General features: G+C 61.9%; 1 protein-coding gene across 8 annotated transcripts in view; it reads left to right on the plus strand.

Moving 5' to 3' along the window:
• Positions 1 to 20,139, plus strand: part of ADCY7 (adenylate cyclase 7) — a 59,999-nt gene that overhangs the window by 31,674 nt on the left and 8,186 nt on the right. For all 8 annotated transcript variants that reach the window (XM_060289026.1, XM_060289032.1, XM_060289033.1 and 5 more), the window contains 17 exons: positions 228 to 665; positions 2,015 to 2,218; positions 3,347 to 3,508; positions 4,363 to 4,512; positions 4,811 to 4,959; positions 5,997 to 6,108; positions 9,434 to 9,561; positions 10,948 to 11,106; positions 11,324 to 11,456; positions 14,592 to 14,783; positions 15,167 to 15,201; positions 15,697 to 15,780; positions 15,897 to 15,969; positions 17,238 to 17,335; positions 18,264 to 18,348; positions 18,744 to 18,869; positions 19,718 to 19,816. In XM_060289026.1, coding sequence (XP_060145009.1) covers positions 495 to 665; positions 2,015 to 2,218; positions 3,347 to 3,508; positions 4,363 to 4,512; positions 4,811 to 4,959; positions 5,997 to 6,108; positions 9,434 to 9,561; positions 10,948 to 11,106; positions 11,324 to 11,456; positions 14,592 to 14,783; positions 15,167 to 15,201; positions 15,697 to 15,780; positions 15,897 to 15,969; positions 17,238 to 17,335; positions 18,264 to 18,348; positions 18,744 to 18,869; positions 19,718 to 19,816 — 2,160 coding nt within the window. In that variant the 5' untranslated portion in view covers positions 228 to 494. The remainder of the gene's footprint in view (positions 1 to 227; positions 666 to 2,014; positions 2,219 to 3,346; positions 3,509 to 4,362; positions 4,513 to 4,810; positions 4,960 to 5,996; positions 6,109 to 9,433; positions 9,562 to 10,947; positions 11,107 to 11,323; positions 11,457 to 14,591; positions 14,784 to 15,166; positions 15,202 to 15,696; positions 15,781 to 15,896; positions 15,970 to 17,237; positions 17,336 to 18,263; positions 18,349 to 18,743; positions 18,870 to 19,717; positions 19,817 to 20,139) is intronic.

Below are 20,139 nucleotides of genomic sequence, written 5' to 3' on the forward strand. Positions count from 1 at the left end.
TTGATAGTCACATGTGGCTAGTGGCTGCTGCATCGGACCGCGCAGTTCTCGGAAACACAGGAGACCAGCCTTATGACCTTGGGGTGGGCCAAGCTTTAAAGACCTAAAAGTTAGGTTTGGTTAAGTTTGATAAATCAGACCTGGGGCTATGAGGCCTGGCCTTGCTCTCGCCCGATGCCAGCCTTCCCAGTCCAGGTCAAATCTTGGTCTGCTTTGTGTCTCTGCAGAGCTGAGGACCCTGCGTGTCTGTTCATTTGGGCCTGGAGGCAAAAGCAGATGCGGGCTCTGCAGTGAGCGAGGCCTGGCGGCTGGAGCAGTGCAGGCCCCGCGTGTCCATGGAGCTGCTGGCTGAGGGGACTCCTGCCCAGCTCCGCCTGCCTGGCTCGGAGAAACCAGAGGCCTAGGCGCACAGGGGTGGGTGTCGGCAGACAGATGCTCCCCAGGCTGCAGGGTTTCCTGCGTGGACTGCTGGGCGGGTGTGCCAGAGGTGGAGGATGCCGGCCAAGGGGCGCTACTTCCTCAACGAGGGCGAGGAGGGCCCCAACCACGACACGCTCTACGAGAAGTACCGCCTCACCAGCCAGCATGGGCCGCTGCTACTCACACTCCTGTTGGTGGCCATTACTGCCTGCGCCGTCCTCATCATCATCGCCTTCAGCTACGGGGTGAGTGGGGGCAGCCCGTGGGCGTTGGGGGCTTCCCTGGGCTCCGGGTCTCAGCTCTGATGCTTTGTACTTGTGAGGCCTTGGGCAAGTCATCACCTTCTTAAAGCCTGAGTTTCTGCATCTGTAAAGTGCTACGGAGCATATTTAGGCTGGAGGAAGACACATTTTTTATTTTAATTTTTAAGTCTGGGGTGGTTTTAGATGTTACATTAATTTGGCCCAATAAATTACCCTCACTTTTCTCCACAATGGACTTTGATTTTACTGAAGGCCTGTGTATCACCACTCCCACTTCCAGTACCGTGGCAGACATCATGCATCAATCCCAGCACTCTTTCTCATGGAGCCGGCCGGGGTGGGGGCGTGTGTGTCTCAGAATCCTTCTTAAGACAGCAGGCACCACTGATATTATCTCTGCCTTAGGCCTCGTCCTGCTCTAGCCATTACCTCTGCGTGGCTGTTGAGCCCTTGAAATGTGGCTAGTATGACTGAGGAACTGAATTTTCAATTTTATCTTTAATTGTTGGAAATTTAATTTTGAATAGCCACATGTGGCTAGTGGTGGCTGTATGGGACAGTAAAGTTCTAGAAGAAGACATCAGAGACTACAGGCTGTTAACAGGGTGATATGTGTAAGGTGGCCAGCACCCAGTAGGTGCTCTGCCGGTGCTGCCTGTATCTCTGTGGATGTAAACCCGAGGGCCTTTGTTTTGTCATCCGGCACAGAGTTACTGAGCACCCACTGGGTGCTGGCCCCAGATTAGTCTCTGTGCTCATGGAGCTTACGGGCCTCTGGGGGAAACCAGGTGCTGTCCACCTGTGAACGTCTTGCCTGTTACCTTCTCCCCACAGTGTCACATTTCTGTACCTTTCCTTCCGCTCTTCCCCTGTCTGGGATGCCTTTGGTCATATTTCCTCATAAACATCCATTCATTCTTTATGAGTTAGGAGCACTGGCCTCTCCCCCAGGAGGCTTTGCACAACTTTGCTCCTGTGCTCTTGTACCTGTGCCCTGCAGGTGTGCACAGAGCTGCTGGGGACCCCGGGGGACGCCTGAGGGGGAGGGGTGGGGAGTGAGAACGTCGTAGGGCTGGGCCCCACAGGTGACTGGGGAAAGGTGGTGGTGAAGGCACCCCTAGCAGAGGCAACAGCACAAAGCCTGAGGTAAGAAAGAACTTGATGTTTAGAGGCAGGATGGACACCACCCACGTGGAGGAAGCAGCAAGTGACCTTGCTTAGGGCAGGCTGGACAGGCTAACCTGGCAGGCTTTCTGGAGGAGGTGGCACCCTGCTGGGGAAAGCTATGGCATTTCTGTGTGTGTTCTCCCCCCGCCCCCTCCCCCCCCCAGGACCCCTCCAGACACCAGGCTGTCCTGGGGACGGCGTTCTTCACGCTTGCTGTGTTTGTGGCTCTCTACGCGCTCGTGTATGTTGAGTGCCTCGTCCGCCGGTGGCTCAGGGCCTCGGCGCTACTCATCTGGGCCTGCCTTGTGACGCTGGGCTACGTGCTGGTGTTTGACTCATGGATGAAGGAGGCCTGTGACTGGGAGCAGGTAACAGGGCAGGGGACCCTGGCGCCCCTGGGGGCTGGGGGCTGCCAGCCAGCTGTGCACTCTGGGCATCAGATCCCTTCTGGAGACCGGCCGCATTGGGTGTGCCAGCCACGGGCCCCTCCCTCTCTCCGGGCTGTGGTTCTGTGACTGAGATGGGCCCTGGGCTGATCTTGTTCTCTCAGGCCTGTGCTGATGAGATGGGGGTGAGGTGGGAGAAGAGTGTCCACTTGAATGTCTGGCTGTGCTCTTTCTGGAAATGACACATTTCCAGCTCAAAGAGGCAAAAAGGCACAAAGTGGCTCACGTGCCGGGAGGGGCCCAGGGCTTGGTCTGCGGCTTCAGCAGGAAGGCCAGGTCCCGAGTTCTCCCGGCTCTGCTTGCCTCTGTGCTCTTTCATTCCCTGTCAGGCCACCCCCAGCTCGGGACAGAGGTGCCTGCGGCACCTCCGGGCTGCCCGTCCACCAGCCTACCCAGGCCAGCTGAAAGAGACAGCCCTTTCTCAACCAGCTTGAGCTGCGCTGGCTGGCCTGGGGCATGGGCCCAGCCCTGGACGGTCATTGTCACCGGGGAGGGGGGCGGCTCTGACCACTGGGGCTGGGTCCTGTGACTGGGGTGGGGTGAGGCTCGGGCAAGCCATGCAGGTGGGAAGCTCGGGGGAGGGTGCCGTTCCCAGCAGGGGTGGGAGCGGGCGGGTTGGGCGGGGTGGGGGGGGTGGGGAGCAGCAGGGGCCAGCTCAGAGCGTGGGCGGGGCCGGTGAGCTGGGCTGCTGGGGGTGGCAGTAGTTACCATTCCTGCGGAGGGAGGGCCGTGGGCAGTGGGCACCAGGCGAGAGCTCGCTGGGTCACGAGGGCGGCGGAGGCGCAGCCTCAGCCCCAGACGGTAAATAGCTTGTAGGAGATGATGCTGTCTGGGCATCGTTTTCTCCTTCTATCCTGTGTCTGTCGCTGCCTCTCGCCACACAGGGTGGGGGAAGGGGCCGACCTGAGGGCCGAGGGCGCGGGGAGGGGGGCGTAGCCTCAGAGTTCAGGCTTCCAGGGCCATCCCCACGAGCCGGGGCTGCGAGTGACCCCAGCTGGGCCCCGGGCGGGGGCGGCGTGGTGGCCGCGCTCACGACGCCTCTGTGTGCAGGTGCCCTTCTTCCTGTTCGTGGTCTTCGTGGTGTACACACTGCTGCCCTTCAGCACGCGGGGTGCCGTCGTGGCCGGGGTCGTCTCCAGCACCTCCCACCTCCTGGTGCTCGGCGCTCTGATGGGGGCCTTCACCACGCCCAGCGTCCGGGTAGGGCTGCAGGTGAGGGGCGTGTGGATCTGGGCGCGGGGGCCGGCTAAGGCCTTGGGTGGGGCTTTGGTTTGGGCCGAGGGCAGCCAAGGCTGGAGCGGGTGAGTTGGAGGCCTTGGAGACAGAGGTGTTTGCCGACGGGTGGCCTCGAGGCCGGGCTTCGTCCAAGTAGGCAGGTGCCCTGCCCTGAAGCCTTTTCTTTGCTGGCCTGGGGTACCCCAGAGGCTCAGCCCCTCCCTCGAGCCCTGACCCTCGGGCCTCCTTCCTGGGTCCAGTGCATTACTGCTGGGTGAGGCCCTGTTCCCGAGGTTTCGCTCGTTCAGCCCAGAGCCCCATCTGCACAGGGTCGGACGCCGCGTCTGGTGTCCTTTGCGTTGAGTGATTATGAACAGTTAGCGGTGACGCGCAGATGTGTTTTCCTCCTGAGCAGGCCTGGTGTCTGGTCTGGGAGGTGGGGGCCCGAGCTCTGGGCAGCCAGCCTGGCCCTGTGCCTTCCGTGGCTGTCCTTGGCTCTCCCTCTGGGCTCTGGGCTCTGTGAGGGACTGTGCTCCTGCCGCCCTGGAAGCGGCTGGCTGCTCTGGTCTCTGGGGCCTGAGCCCTTCTGCACCAGGGAGTGTCTGGCGGATGCTGAGACAGGCCTGAGTCCTGGTCCTGGGGTCACAGTGACCTACTAGGAGACCAGTGAGTCTAGGAGACCAGTGAGTCTGAACCTGTTTCCCTGCCTGCCCACCCCAGGGAGGCTGCAGCCCGAGTGGGTTGGGAGGCCAGGGATCGGGGAGGGGGTGCCGTCACCAGCCCAGCAAGGGGGTCGGTGTCCTGGGGCACGGGCCTGGCCTGATGCTGAGCCCGCCACGGCCCGCCCGCAGCTGCTGGCCAACGCTGTGGTCTTCCTGTGCGGGAACCTCACGGGCGCCTTCCACAAGCACCAGATGCAGGATGCCTCCCGAGACCTCTTCACCTACACTGTGAAGTGCATTCAGATCCGCCGTAAGCTGCGCATCGAGAAGCGCCAGCAGGTGGGACCCGCCTGGCCCTGCCCGGCCCCCCGGCTGTCCCCCGGGCCCCACGCCCTGCATCCTTTCTCTGAGGATGTGCTCACTGAACGGCACGGTGAGGCGCCTGGGGCACCTGGCCAGACACCTGTGCTGGTGTCATCCCGGGGGCTGCTGGGGACACGGGAGGGTGTGTGCCTGCCGGGTTGGTAGCAGGGTGTAGGCCAGCAGCAATGGGGCACGTGGTGGGCAGAGGGGCAGGAGGGCAGAGAGGATGGAGACCCGGGGCCTGACGCCGCCCTGCCTGTGCCCCACGTGCCAGGAGAACCTGCTGCTGTCCGTGCTGCCTGCCCACATCTCCATGGGCATGAAGCTGGCCATCATCGAGCGGCTCAAGGAGCGCGGGGACCGCCGCTACCTGCCTGACAACAACTTCCACAGCCTCTACGTCAAGCGGCACCAGAACGTCAGGTGGGTGGCTGGCCGGGCCCGTATGCACAGTGTCTCCCAGGGCGGCCCCGGCAGGTGGCCCACTGCCCTCCTACCTGTAGGCCCAGGTCCCAGCCCGCACGGGGACTGGGGAGAGGTAAATCCAGGCGCCTCCCTGGGCCTCAGTCTCCCACTTGTTCCCCCAGGGGGTGGGGGCAGATTAGATTAGTATTGGGGGAGATCCACTGCCCCCTAAAATTGTGAAACTCTGTGCACGAACGTGACTGTTGGGAAGAAAGGGGTCTTTTCAGATGATTCTCAAAGGGGCACAGGCCCCCCAAAAGGAGATGAAGCCCCACCCAGGTGACCGCCAGGGACCCCCCCAGTCCTGACACCATCTTTGACTGATTTGAAGGGGCTGCAGAGTCTTACTCAGCGGCGCTGACCTGAGCAAGCACAGATGTGGGCGCTGTGAGCTCCACCCTGGTCCTCCGCCTGCAGGCTCAGCGTTACCCCCGACACTGGCCTGCTGCCTCTGGGTTGTGGACGGTCCAGAACTGTAGACTCAGGAGCGGGGAGATCTGGCGCAAAATGCAGCTCTGGCTTCCCAGCAAGTCTTAACCTCCCTGGGACTCAGTGTGCTCGTCTGTAGAATGGGGTTCCTACAAGGGCAGCCTGAGGACTAGATGTGTGAAAGCGCTGGGTGTGGAGCTCAGCTGGAGGGAGCGTGCAGTCACATCTTACCAGGGCTTTAGCGCTGAAGTCTGCGCAGAGGTGAAATCCAGGTATAGGGAAGGGGAGAAGTTCCCAGGTGCCCGAGAACCCACCTGTAAGGGCTCCGTTCAGTCATCTGTGGTGAGGCTCTAAAGGGGTGGGGGTGCCCGAGGGCCCCTGCAAACTGGGGCTTGTTTCATTTTGCTTTGATGTGAAGCCTCTGGAACTTTAATTCATCCTTATGGCGGGGGGTTTCTCTCCCAATCCCTGGCGGCAGAGGGCTCGCAGGGGTGATTGGGTGCAGGGCTGGCAGATGCTCAGGGGCTCTTGGCCCTGACCCTCCTGCTGGCCCCCCCTACCCCCAGCATCCTCTATGCTGACATCGTGGGCTTCACGCAGCTGGCCAGCGACTGCTCCCCAAAAGAGCTGGTGGTGGTGCTGAACGAGCTCTTCGGAAAGTTCGACCAGATCGCCAAGGTGAGCCCACTGACCTGTGCTGCCTCCCCTCCGCTGATGGTAAAGTCAGGAGCCCTTCCCACCGCATCCACAGCGTGTCCTGTGTCCAGCGCTGTGCTGAGATGGGTGTGGGGAGGCCTGGGCTGAATTTTAGTATTCAGTCAGCAAAGCTTTCAAGTGCCCCATGGTCAAAGTGGATGTTGAGCCAGGATCCTGTCCCCCAGAGTGTGAGGCCTCTGGGGAGACTGTCAGTGCACACTGGGGAATGCACTGGGCTTCACGAGCTTAGAGGGGGACTCCAGAAGGCTGCCTGGAGGAGGAGACGGCTCCATCCTCACTACGCAAGGTCAGCAGCCTCAGCTTCCCCTGGGAGCATGGGAGGACTGTGGGATGCCAGGCCTCGCCCAGAATCTGCCTCTTGACAAGATCGCAGGGTGAATAGTCTGCACGTTAAAGTTTGAGAAACCTAAAAAGAAACTGAAGAGGAAAGGGAACAGTGTTATGGGCAGAGGGAACAGCATATGCAAAAACCTAGAGAAGAAAGAAAGCTCTGTGTGTCCATGCAATGAAAGTGGCTCAGTGTGAGTGGGACAGAGTGTGTTGGCGGGGAACATGGTCACAGGGTCAGACATTCAAGGACTTGAGGGCTGAGTTGAGGAGTGGGATTTGACCTCAGGACCCTGGGGAGCATAGCAGGTGGCAAGCAGGGAGGGCATTGGGCAGGGAGAGCCTCCAGGGTTCGGCCAAGGCAGGAGGGGTCTGGAGACCAAAGAGGGCTGAGCTGAGATCTCACTGTTTTGTCTTCACAAGCAACACCCAGCTCCAGGGGTGTGTGTAGGGGGCTGGGGAGGAGCCTCAGTTATTCATTAATTTACCACCTGGTCCGGGAACCTGCTGAGTAGCAGCCCTGGGCTGCCCTCAAGTTGCTCCCGGGCTACGTGCTATGTGGTTGGAAGAGAGGGGTACAGGGGGCAGGACTTGGGGGTGCTCATTTAGCCCAGCCCCAGGTGGTCAGGAAGGCTTCCTGGAAGTGGTAGCCACTGAGTAGAGACTCAAGTGTAAGATTTAGGGCAGTGGCTCTCCATCCTGGCTGCGTGTTTGAATCACATGAAAAGCTTAAGTAAAACCCCAGTACCCATGCCCGCACCCATGAGAGTTTTTCAGAGCCTCCCGGGTGACTCCATGTGCAGAGAATCGATGGTTTAGAACTTGACGGGAACAAGTTCTGGCCTCGCACTCAATCTTGGGAGGGACTACCTCACCAGGAGCAGGCTCCATCTCAGGAGATGAGCTTCCCGTCACAGGAGGTAATCAAATTACAGTTGGACACCACTGGCCAGGGGTGCTCTGGAGAGCTGTCCCCCCTGGGTACTGTGGACTGTGTGACTCTGAGGGTCTGTTTAGCCGGGAGCCTTCCTTTAGGAGCTTCCTTCCTTCGTGATTTCTCTGGTGGAGGTTCCTAGAGGTTGGGCCTCATGTGGGCCCAGGCTCCATCCTCACTACGCAAAGCCACAGCTGGCTCTTCCCCTGCCACAAAGCCAAGGACCTGCCCTTGCCCTTTTGGACACAGTCCGCTCTCCATGGCAGGCCCAGGAGGCAGCCTCATTTTATAGATGAGAAGAGGGAGGCTATGGCAGGTGCCAGTCTTCAGGCCAGAGTGTCCAGTCCCTGGGCAGACACAGCAGGCAGAGCTGGTCCCAGCCTTTTCTCCTATCAGCAATCAGATTCCAGAACTGTAACCTCCTGGCGAGAGCCAGGGCCTCCTCTCAGAGGTGTCCGCATTGCGTCTGGGCTCAGGCATTTTCTGTCCCAACACACTCACACAACTCCTCCAGTGTGTAAGTCTCAAAGGCGCGGGGCAGAGCAGCCTGGGGAACGTGGCCTCCTGTAAATCCCTGACAGCGGGGCTGGATCCAGACTGTTATCCTGCGCCTGGCTCTGGAGGAGATGAGATAAGGGCAGCGGTGCCCTGAGCCTGTGCCTGGGTGTCCCAGCCCTCGCCAAGCTTCTGCTGCTTTCTAGGAAAGCGCTGTCCTCACCCACCTCCGTTAGGCCATTCAGAACTCAGCACGTACCAGACGGAGCACACCGGGAAGCAGCTGGCACACGCTCAGATGGGTCATTGCAGGAGGGCTTAGGAAGGGGACTGCTCACAAAGGCCTGGCGGGCAGGGGACCTCGAGGGAGGCGTGGGGCCTGGCCTGGTCATTGGCGCTGGGTGGCCACCCACAGGCCTGGTGGGCATGCCAGGGAGTGGGCACTGGATCTGGAGACAGAGGGTGCCCTGGTTCTAGGGGCCAGCCCTCTGGGAAAAGGCAGGAGGGAGCTGGGGCAAGGCTTCACTGGAGCCCAGTAGGCAGCTTCTCCTTCCTGTTCCCTAAAACCCCACCCTCAAGGCCTTGATATGTATGGCCACCTTTGCTAAGGGCTTATGGAGGTCGAGTAGCTGCAGCACCACCTCAGATGGAACCTCAGACAGCCTACCTGGGCCTCCCCTTCCCCTCCAGGGGCATTTTTTTTACGTGACCCCACCCTCTCTCCCCACTCCCATCTTTCGTCTCTGTTCTTCCCCCACTCCCCAAACCCTGTATCCCTAGCAGCAGAGTCATCTCTTGGGTCACCTTGACACCTGCTGACCCCATAGCTTATGGCACCTGCTACCTCTGTTCTCATCCCTTCTGCTCTCTCCACTCCACCCACACTGACTGCTGTGCTGTGTCTCAAACACCCTTCTGGCCTCAGGGCCTTTGCACATGCTGCCTCCTTCTGCCCAGATGCTCTTCCTCCAGATCCTGGCATGGCTTGCTCCCTCAGTTCCTTTAGGACTTTGCTTGAATGTTACCTTCACTGGGAGGCCTTTCCTGGCCTCCTGGGAACTTCCTCTTCCTTCCCATTCCTCATTTTTCTCCATAGCACTTATCATGGGTGTCTGCAGATTTTATTTATGTAGCTTAGTGTCCAGCTCTGCCACTGGCTGCAGGGATTGTTTTCTGTTTTGCTCACTGCTGTGTCCCAGTGTCTGGGGCAGGGCAGGGCACTCCGTAGATGCTCAGACATTGCATAGATGAATGAAACGAAGGTAGCGCCTCCCTAGAGGCCCTCAGGTGGCCGCCCTTGGTAACACTTGCTTTTATCCCTGACACCTGCTTGGGGTTCCTCCTGCAGACCCCCCGTGTTCCCCGTCCTTTTGCCGGGCCCAGAGGCAGCTGCTGGTGGCTGGTGCCCCAGGAGAAAGGCCCTGGCCAGAAGAGAGCCTGGCTGACTCTGGAGGGTGTGGGGAGGTGGCCAGCATGCCTGCTCCCTGGCCCCTGGGCCATCTGCTGACCAGGCCTCCCCTTGCCCTGCAGGCCAATGAATGCATGCGGATCAAGATCCTGGGCGACTGCTACTATTGCGTGTCAGGCTTGCCCGTGTCCCTGCCCAGCCACGCCCGCAACTGTGTGAAGATGGGGCTGGACATGTGTGAGGCCATTAAGTAGGTACCATGCACAAGCCTGGGGCACTGGGGCCTGTTCCCACGGCGGGCCCCTTCTGCTCCCCAAGGCATGCTGGGGAATGCATTGTCCCTGCTTTGCATATGAGGAAAGTGAGGCTCCAGGGGCGCAGGAGGCTTACCTGGACCACTCAGCAGTGTGTTTGCATCCCTCCCTCTGGGCCCACTGGGACTCCGAGTTCCAGAGAGTCTCAGAGCTGAGGGCCATGAGGGCGGGCAGCTGGGCTCCGTTTCTCCGGAGGCTGAGCCTTCGCAGCAGCAGGGGAGCTGGCAGACGCAGGGTTGGGCTCCAGGCCTCCGTCTGCTTCCTGTTCCCCCGTGAAGACCCTAGAGTTGGGGGACTAGCCCTCAGCCTCCTGCGGCTCCTTGCCACCAACATCCCAGCTCCCCACAAGGCTCTCTGGAGCCCGAGCAGCCGTGGTCTGTGGTGGTCAAGCGGGTGGCGGAGGGCCAGGCGGGCTTGGCCAAACGGCCCAGCGTTCGGGGCAGAGCCGGGCGCGGCTGGGCTGCCGGGCAGCGCACAGCTTCCGCGCAAACCCAGCTCCGGCTTGTCCTCCTGAAGTCTCACCAGAAAAAAACCCGGTCAGGGAGTCGGTCCAGGTCACAGGCTGGCTCTGCGTCACCGCCTGTGTGACCTCGGGCTGGTGCCACAGCCCTGGGGCTTCCTTCCCTCCCTGGAGCATGTGGAGGTTGTGCGGGGCCCTCTGCTCCCACTGGCTTTGACCCCGGCAGGCTCGGTCCATCCCTAGCCCGTTGGCGGACACGTGGCACTGGCTGCTGCCCAGCCCTCACGCACTTATCAAAGGGACCCGGAGGCCTGCTCGTGTTGGGGGTGCCTTGGGCCCCAGGGAACTCTGAAGTTGGGGCTCCTTGTACTAAGTGGTGCTGGCAACCCCCAGTACTCCCGGTTCCCAGAGATGGGGGTGTGTAAGGCCCCCCAGGGCTGGCCCCACGTTCCTTGTTTCTCCTGGGTTTGGGGCAGTGTCTGGATTCCTCTGCAGACTCCAGCTGGGGCTGCCAGGCAGGGGTAACACCCAGTGATAGTGTGTTAGGGCCTCCAGCAGGAGCCACCGTGACCAGTGACAGTTGGAATTCCTCCTCCTTTTAACAGCCTTTGAGCTTGGGGCGGCCACGTCCATTTGCACACTCCTAGACATGGGGGGCTCATCCCCTTGCAAGGAGGCAGCCCCCTCAGGCTGAGAACGTTCTCTTCTGTGAGCTGGGCCTGCCCTGTTCCCATACGCTCCCCGCACCCTTGCTTTGCCCCCACCCCGTGCCACACCCCCTACCAGGGACCTTGAGCCTGTCCTAGGGTTCAGGGCCCCCCAGCAGCCCTGGCTGGGGTGGGCTGACGGGCCTCTGCCCCAGGCAGGTGCGGGAGGCCACAGGCGTGGACATCAGCATGCGTGTGGGCATACACTCGGGGAATGTGCTGTGCGGCGTCATCGGGCTGCGCAAGTGGCAGTATGATGTGTGGTCCCATGACGTGTCCCTGGCCAACAGGATGGAGGCAGCTGGAGTCCCTGGGTGAGGCTCAGCTGGATGGCGGTGGGGTCACAGGTCTGGGGCTGACTCTGGGCTGCGGTGGTGGGGTATCAGCATGGGGTCAGAGAGGGAATCAGCGACCTGAAGGTGGGGGGAGCCCGCCCAGGGTCCGGCCTGCTCAGCCCTGCCTGCTCTGCACCCCCGGGTGGGTGTCTGCCCTTGCTGGGCCCTGCTGCTGTCTGACTCTCGTCTCCCCCAGCCGGGTGCACATCACAGAGGCGACGCTGAACCACCTGGACAAGGCGTATGAGGTGGAGGACGGGCACGGGCAGCAGCGGGACCCCTACCTGAAGGAGATGAACATCCGCACCTACCTGGTCATCGACCCCCGGGTACGAGGCTCAGCTGCGGCAGGCTGGGGGGCGGCGCTGGGGCTGTGCTTGGGAGCAGGGCCCATGCCCGGGGCATGGCCCCCGTGGAGGGAGAGGTGGGGCCCGCCCGGGGTAGGAGGCAGTGCCCCGTTACTAGGCATGGTCTAGGCCCCAAGGGACAACTTCTCTGGGCCTCAGTGTTCTGTTCTATGAAACGGGGATAACAACGGCGCCTACCTCAAGAGGAGAAAAAGCTAATCTGAGTGAAGCCCTCCCTGTCAACTGGGTGCGTCATAAATGTTCTAGAAACAATAGTCACTGTTAGTTTATTTTCCATGAGGTTGTCACTAATCGTCCAGATTTTCAAAAGACACGTTTTAAAAACACGCTTTGGATGGGAGTCAGGGAAGCAAGGAATGGCCAGGGGACCAATAGGCAGGAGCCCCTGTGTGTCCTGGGCTCTTACCCGCCGCGTGCACCCGCCCAGGTTCTCGGTTGGCCCCACTCCCTTCAGGACCCCGTGGTGGGGCAGGCTGTGAGCCTGCTTCTGGGCCGTGGGCCCCAGGCCTGCGCCGGCAGGGGCCTTTCGCTCCCGCCCGTGGGAGGCCAGCTCGTCTGGGCCCTCGGTGAATCATCCTTGGGACTTGCTCAAGAATGTCGGCAGTGGCTGGCTCCTTCCAGCTCCGTCTCACTCTGGCCTTTGCCGTCCTCGGGGCTGGCCCGCCTGCCAGTCTCTGGGGCAGCCGCGGGCCCGCCTGTGAGCCTCCCCCGACACCCTCGGGCTTCATCCTGCTGACGTTCCCAGTGCGCCCTAGGTGGGTCAGCCATGCTGAGCGAGCATTGGGGGAACCCCTCCTGGTACCTTGGGGCTGCTCCCAGCCCACTATCGTGGAAACCACCCAGCCCCTCGCCCTGTCCCTGCAGCTCTGGGCCCCGCCCACTCCTCTGACACCTCCCCCCCCCCCCCCCCCCCCCGCTTCCTTCCTCCCCCGCCCTGTGCCAGCCTCCTGTCCCTCCACTGCCAGGCTCTTTCCACTGCAGAGCCCTTGTCACTGCTGCCCCCTCCGCCCAGAGCCCTCTGTCCCAAATGCTCCTGTTTATCCTTTTTACTGTTTATTGTCAGTGTGAGCTCCATGGGGGCAGGCTCGGGATGGGGGTCCCTATTCTCCAGGCTTCAACCCCCGGTCCTAGGACAACGCCTGGTACAGAGCAGGGCCCCAGATAGCTTGTGAACGAGTGAAGCAGAGTCCTTGACCCCGAGGTGGTGGCAGGCGTAGTCCTGTAACCCACCCCGCAGGGCTGCCGGATCAGCAGGTATGACCGCGGGCGCCCAGTCAGACTCGTGTTCCGGATGAACAAGGGAGAAGGCTTTAGTACGAGTGTCTCATGCAGGGTTTACTGGGCACCCTGTCTTTTATCTGGCAACGCTACCTTCCCCGATCTTTGTTTAATTTTATTCATTCCCATAGTTGAAAATTCAAAAAGCATGAAGGGTGTGCTATAGAAAGTTTTTCGTGCATCCCTGTTCGCCGCCGGCACGTCCCCCCTGACGGGGACCCGTGTGGTGAGAGGTGTCTGTGCGCATCTAAGTAGAGGGGGGAAGACTCCTCTGGCCTCTCTGCTGAGCTGGCGGTAGCGCCTCCACCAGTGTGAACTTTGCTTCACCAGCGACGTAACTTGGAGACCTTGTCTTCTGCGCACAGAGACCGCCCTCATCTCTTCTCATGACTGTGCTGCACGCGCCGCGCCGAGGCGTGGTGGAGAGGTCCTTTCCCAGCTCTGGCTTCTGTAGGCTTACGTGTGTGTGAGGTGCCCCAAGGGATTAGTGTCCAGAGGTGGCTGGTAGGGGGCCCGTGGCCGGTGCAGGTTGCAGGTGCCCTCCCTGGGCCCTGCTTCTCAACAGATGCGTTTTTGCTCAGAAGTGATGGATCATCAGGACCCGTTTAATTTTTGGGGACAGTGTCTGGCTTCCCTGCCCTAAGAGGGAAGTGGCAGTGACCTTGAACTTGAAGAGCTGGCTGCCGTGTAGGCAAGAGTTGCTGACGGTGGAGGGGGAGGCAGAGAAATGTAACCTCCCCAGACCCCCAGGGCAGGTCACTCACCACAAGGCTTAGCTCACTCTCAGGACCCCAGGACTCTCTTCACAAGGACTGAATTCCATGCCATTCCCTCTGGCCTGGCAGACAGACATGGCTCAGAGTTTAAGAATGTTTCTGTCCTAGGAGGAGGCAAGAAGTTTCCAGGGAAGTTGCTGCCTATGGCTTAACGAGTGTTTGTGGCAGTAGGTGTTGGTCTGTGTGGGTGTTTGTGGGAGCCGCCAGAGACTGGGACTCCTGCAGGGCAGGGCTGTGAGGGGATGAGGGGGACTCAGCAGGCCTCGTGCTTGTCCCTGGTGGTCTCGGGGGTCTTTCTCTTCCCTCCCCCTTTTCCAGTCCTGTCCGGCCTCGCCAGCTGAGGATGGTCCCAGGCGGGTTGTTGTTCTTGGCGGGGGGTTGGGGGAGAGGGAGGCAGGGCTGGGCCCCTCCTTCAGGGCCTGGCTAAGCCACCGTGTCCCTGGCATGGCTGCGGCAGGCTTGTGGCAGATACTGGACCCATGCTGTGGTTTGGGGGCTGTACGGGTGGAACTCCCTGGAATGCTGCCCCGTGGGGAGCAGCCCTGGGTTGGCCAGCATTCCCCTTCCTCCTGGCTGCTCCCACACGAATGATGTGTGCTGCCACATGTGGGTGGGCAGGGCAGGATGCCTGTGGCTTCTTCCCTGGGTGCCATCTCCCTGGGGTGCGTCCACCGGGAGGGGCCGATGGGCTTTCAGACCCAGGGAGCTTCAGGGGCCAAGTGGAGCCTTCGGGCTTGGGGCCTGACCCCACCTCTTGCCCTGGGGAGGCAGAGAAGGGCCTGAGGGGCTGTGCACAGTTGTGCCTGTGGCAGGGACAGGACCCCGAGCTGGGGCCTCCCCGGTGCCCGGCCAGGGAGAGCACTGGGCTTCCGCCAGTCCCCGAGGGGCTGCAGACCCAGCAGCTGTTTTGCCATTTTCCCTTTTCGCCAGATGGGCCAGCGTTCTGGGCAGCATCGCGCTTCTGGGGGAGCGGGATGGGAGCGGGCCGTTCCCGTGCTGAGAGGGGAGGGGTGGGACAGGCCGTGTCTGCGTCTGCCCGCAGAGCCAGCAGCCGCCCCCGCCCAGCCTACACCTCACCAAGTCCAAGGGGGACGCGACCCTGAAGATGCGGGCCTCCGTGCGTATGACCCGCTACCTCGAGTCCTGGGGGGCGGCGCGGCCCTTTGCACACCTCAACCAACGCGAGAACGTGAGCAGCAACGAGACCCCTGTGCCCCACGGGCGGAGGCCCAAGGTAGGACCTCTCCTCCCAGAGAGCTGGGAGCAGGGGCCGCGGGCAGGGGCGGGAGAGCACATGCTACGGGTGTCCTTCCGCTAAGGGTGTCCTTCCGGCCAAGCCTCACTTTCCGCATCTGCAGGATGGTTCCAGGCTCTGCCCTCCCTCGCTCCCTCCTGGGGCCCTTGGGGAAGTGAAGGCATTTGGAGAATGCTCCAGGGTGGCGGGGGATGTCCCTGGCCTCCTGGTTCTCCAGACCAAGTTCAGTTTCAGTTCTGGGTGCCTGCAGCTTGGACAGTCCTTGCATCCGAGAGTGCCAGAGATGATAGATCCAGTCCGGTGAGGCGCATCAGGGCCCCGGGTCCTGGAGAATAACCGTCTCCCCCTCCCTTCCCTTCCAGGCCATTCCCCTACGGCGCCACCGGACCCCTGACAGGTTTGTGCCCTGTCTCCTGCCTCCCTGGCCAAGTCCTGCCCCAGTCACCTCCTCCAGGCAGGCTGCCCTGACCAGCCTCTGTCCAGGAGGGCAGCTCCACAAGGCCCAGCCCTGACTATGGGTTTCGCCATGGCTTGGGTCAGAGTGTTTTTAGGAACCAAAACTTCACAGTGATCGAGTGGCTGTTGTATACCCACCTTGTAGTGGGGTCAGTGGGGTTGGTGTGATGGAACCCTGGGGTTTAGTGGGAGAGACCTTGGACCGGGGCCTGGGGGGTCTGCCCTTTGCTTCTGGCTGGGTGATGCTGGGCCTTCGCTTGTCCTCTCTGGGCCTCAATGGGACCCGCCTGTCCCTCCTCCACCCTGCACGAGGCTCTGGGACCTCCTGCAGGCACCTGGGAACCCCACTTGGGTGAGCCATCTCGTCCACACCCCTGCCTCTGGGCAAGTAGATGTAGGTTCCTGGGCTGATGGCGTTGCGGGTGTCTGATTCCAGAAGTGCGTCCCCCAAGGGGCGGTCAGAGGATGACTCATACGATGATGAGATGCTGTCAGCCATCGAGGGCCTCAGCTCCACGAGGTGAGGCTCCGAGACCTGTGCTCGCCTTGTGCCTCATGCCCAGTGGCTGTGTCCCCACGCCCTCCCCCCGACTCCTCCAGGCGCCACCTCTCACTGCCTGTGTCTCCACCCCACAGACCCTGCTGCTCCAAGTCTGATGACTTCTACACCTTTGGGTCCATCTTCCTGGAGAAGGGCTTCGAGCGAGAGGTGAGGACCTCTGAGCAGCCCCAGGAACAGGGGCAACAAGGCCTGGGGTGGGGGGCGGGTGCTGGCCACAGGGCAGCCAACACCCCCAGAAGGCCTGCTCAGGGAGGGCGCCGGGGAGGCGCTCCAGCTGCCACTGGGGTGGGGACGGGGCTCAGTGCAGCCTGTTTGGGTTCTCTTCTTGTTGGCCTTGCCCCCCTGCCCCTGACACTCCCGTTAGTGGTTCCCCGACTTGGGTTTGGGAGACTTCGCTCCCTTCAGATGCCAAGCCTCAGCCAGTGCTGTCAGGGGCCAGCGTGCACCTTTGGCTCTGCACTTTGTAGGAAAAAGCCCCAAACTCAGTATCAGTTTGACGGGGCCTGACCGGTTCCCCCTTCTGGCTGCTGTAACACCATGCTTGTGTCCCGCTAGTGACCATTCACTTATTTTTCGAGAGCCTACTGGTTCTGGCAACGTCCGAGGCACGCGTGTGTCATTCTGCCCTCACCTGCAGGCCAAGGTGGGCGACGGTACCCATGTCACGGACCCCAAGGTTTGGGGCGTCTTGGCCTCAGATGTGGCCTGAGAGAGTGACCCAGCCCACGGCCCTCTGGTGCTGGGACCTCTCTGCCGCTTCAGCCTCCAGGACTGGGGGTCTCCCTGAGTTGGGGGCTCCCTGTGTGGGGAGCTTGGGGTCTGGAGGCAGGTGTGGTCACCAGCAGAGCCGCCTGGCGGGCCACCTGCTGGCTGTGAGACCTAGACAGGCTGCCGGGCTCCCTGAGCCTCGGTTTGCTCATCTGCGGCAGGAGCCCCGTGGGCTGAGATCTTGAGGTGGTACCGGGTGTGGCGGGGCGGGCGGCACAGGCCCCCCGCCCGACGGCGTGGGGCTCAGGCCTGGCGGTGCTCCTCGGTTTGGGGTGAGAACAGAAGCCCCATAGCCCCAGTCGCAGCAGCCCCAGAGCTCCCATTTGGTTCTCGCCCACGGACTTGGGCTGCGGGCTTTACAGGGACCTTGGAAATGAAGTCAGAGACCTGGCCGGGGTGGGGGAGGGGAAGGTAGCGCCTCTAAACATAAAAGAGAGACTGCAGAATGGAAACAGATGAAAATTGTTTGTTCGGTGATGATGTAACAGTCAAGGAGGGGAGGAAGTCAAGGAGCGGGTGTAAGGCTTTTCTTAGAGATGATTAACTCGAGCCAGGGTGGAGCCCAGGAAGGGGTCAGAGCAAGGAGCCTGCCCTGTGGGCGGGGCCTCGGCCGCCCGGCCACCCCTCACAGTCTCTGTCGCCCCCAGTACCGCCTGGCACCCATCCCGCGGGCCCGCTACTACTTCGCTTGTGCCAGCCTTGTGTTCATCTGCATCCTGCTAGTCCATGCCCTGCTGATGCCCAGGTCAGTCGGGGGGTGGGCCGGATGGTCAGGCACGCTGGGGTCAGGCTAGGAGGTGTGGTGACCTTGCAGATCCCACCAGAAGACCTGCAGGAAGGGGCTGGCTGTTAGAGTTAGTACCTTTAGGCGTCAGAGCCCCAGAAACTGGACCTGGCACCGTGGCCCCCATACCTGGATTTGCCAACGTTTAGTTTTAGTGTTAGTTGAACATGCTTGCGCGCTCAAGCCGCAGGCCTCCCCACTCCCAGATGCCTCTTGCCTTCAAAGTCACCTGTTTTCTGTGTGGCCCTTCAGGCATTTCAGTGTTTTGTGACTGTTGCCTTAGGTGTTTGGAGTCCTAGAAGGGCAGACTCCTAAAACCGTAGCTGCTGCCACCTCCCTCTTAGGTGTGGGAAATTGAGGCCCGGGGGGCTTAATGCCTTATCCAGGGTGTGTGGCCAGTACACAGGAGCCGCTGAGATTCACGCTTCTGCGAAAGGGCTCTGTTGCTGGGGGCGGGGACAGGGGGCTGAGGTCCCAGGGAGGTAGGAAGGTCAGCCAGTTGGAGGCTTCTGGAAGGGTAGTTAGGCCAAAGGATCCACTAGGATCGTGGTTCAGGACGTGCTTAATAAAGACGAAATAGGGAACGCTTTTCGATGGTGCTTGTGTGCCGGGCAAGAGTCTGAAGGCTGTATAATCAGTTATTTCTTGTATACTTGGCCTCGAAAGCGGGGCGTGATGTTGACCTTGGCCCTCGTGTCTCGGCCAGGCCTTGTGTGTTGTTCGTGGGGCAGCTGGACCACGGTGTGCAGTGTGCCCCTTCGGCTGAGTGCAGAGGAGCCGTTTGGGAGGGGGGAGAAGGTGAACTGAGGCGCTGGGGGTGGGGAGCATGCCGGTGGCTTGGCCCCGGGCAGAGGGTCCCCCAGAACTTAGGTTTTTCCTTCGTCTCCAGGATGGCGGCTCTGGGTGTGTCCTTTGGGCTGGTAGCCTGCATGCTCGGGCTGGTACTAGGCTTGTGCTTTGCCCGTGAGCTCTTGGTGAGTGGGGAGGCCCCTGACTGGGTGGTGGGCAGGCCGGGCCCCCCAGGTGTCGGGACTGTGGTGGTGCGAGCCCCGGCCCCATGACCCCTGCCCCTCCGGCCTGGAGCGCCGTCTGGAGGCTTCTCCCAGGGCTCTCCGTCCTATGTGCTAGTAGTCCGCAAGCGGCTGTGGCTGTCCCCAGCCCCAAGGGTGGGGCTGTCCCTTCTGTCTACGCACCACACGTGTCCTGAGCTCTGGGCCAGGCGGGCACAGCACCCCTGACTCCCCAGCAGAGCTCTCAGAAGCTCTCGCTCTGCTGGGCCCTTGGGCTGTGGGCCCCCGGGCCAGGCCTCCTGCGGGCTCTCCCTGCACCTTGGGTGTGGGTGCTGGGTGATGACACTGTGATTCCGCAGAGGTGCTGCCCAGCGCGGGGCGCGCTCCGAGCCATCTCCGAGAGGGTGGAGACGCAGCCCCTGCTGCGGGTGTCCCTGGCCGTCCTGACCATCGGCAGCCTGCTCGCCGTCGCCGTGGTCAACCTGGTGGGTTCTGCGGCGGGGACGGCAGGCCTGGCAAAGACCCCTCGGGCCCTGCATGCTTCCGGGGAGGAAGGAGCAGTCTTTGACCCTGGGGACCTCCGAATTCTAGAATCCTATAATCCTGTTGCCTAAAAGCCCATCTGGTGTGACTGTATCCAGAGCCCTGTGAGGTTCCCGTGGCGGCTCTGAGCTCCTCACCCTGTGTTTGTCACATGAGGACTTGGGGGCCCCCAGAGCGTTCATGTGGCCGACCCCACAGGGCCACCACGGCGTCCTGACGTCCCGGTCTTTCTTTCCTGCCCCTGAGGAGGTCCTGTCTCAGCTTCTCTGAGACCCAGTCTCCTCGCTGGGGATGAGCAGCCCTGGGCACAAGCTGGAGGGGACGCCTGGGCCCTGCTTCTCGGGCCGGGCTCGTGTGTTTTGGGCTCAGACAGCACTTGTCCCACCCGGTCCTCCCCCGCTCCGACATTTAGAGCCAGAGTCTCTCCCATCTCCGTGTCCCCTGCACTAGGGACTCTGTGACCACCTCCCTCAGTGTCACCTGAGGAGAAGGGGGCTCACTGAAAACGCTGCTCCCAGCTGCTGCCCCCGCCCCGAGTCAGGCGCTGGGGTGGCGTCCCTGTGCCTTCCTTGGGCTCCCTCTTCCCGCAGTGAAGCTGCCAGCTGTGGTGGGACATCGGGGGCACAGAGGCTCCGGCCAGGCTTAGAGCCAGACCTGGCAGGAGATGCCCATGGCGTTCTCGGAGGCCCCGGCCCTGCCCTCTGCCCGCTCCAGGTCCCCAGCCCCGCTCAGCCGGGGCAGACCCTGGAGCCCCTGGACCACCCTTCACGGGGACCTGTCTTTTCCGTAGCCGCTGATGCCTTTCCCGGCCCCAGGGCTGCCTGCTGGGAACGAGACGGGCCCGGGGGCCGTGAGCAGCTGGGAGAGGACCCTGTGCAAGCTCCTCCCGGTGAGTGTGTCCCTCGGGGCTCCTGGTGCCCTCACTCGGACTGTCCCTGCGTGCTCAGAACACACTGAGCACCGGAGCCCATGGGCATGGAAGAGCTGAGTCCCCCCCCTCCCAGGCGAGGCGACAGAGCAGGGCCGGGTGGGGCTAAGGGGTCCAGGTGCTGCCGCCTGGGTCCAAGGCAAGAGGGTGGGAGCGCCCTGCGCTGGTGGTTGTCTCCTGACCACGCTCGTCATGATCTCCACTTCATGGATGGGGGAGTGGTCGCGGGGAGGCCGATGGATTTGCCTCATAGGCGGCGGAGCCAGGACTGGGCCCAGGTGGGC

The sequence above is a fragment of the Globicephala melas genome, chromosome 19 (genome assembly GCF_963455315.2).
Source record: "Globicephala melas chromosome 19, mGloMel1.2, whole genome shotgun sequence".
Classification (NCBI taxonomy): domain Eukaryota; kingdom Metazoa; phylum Chordata; class Mammalia; order Artiodactyla; family Delphinidae; genus Globicephala; species Globicephala melas.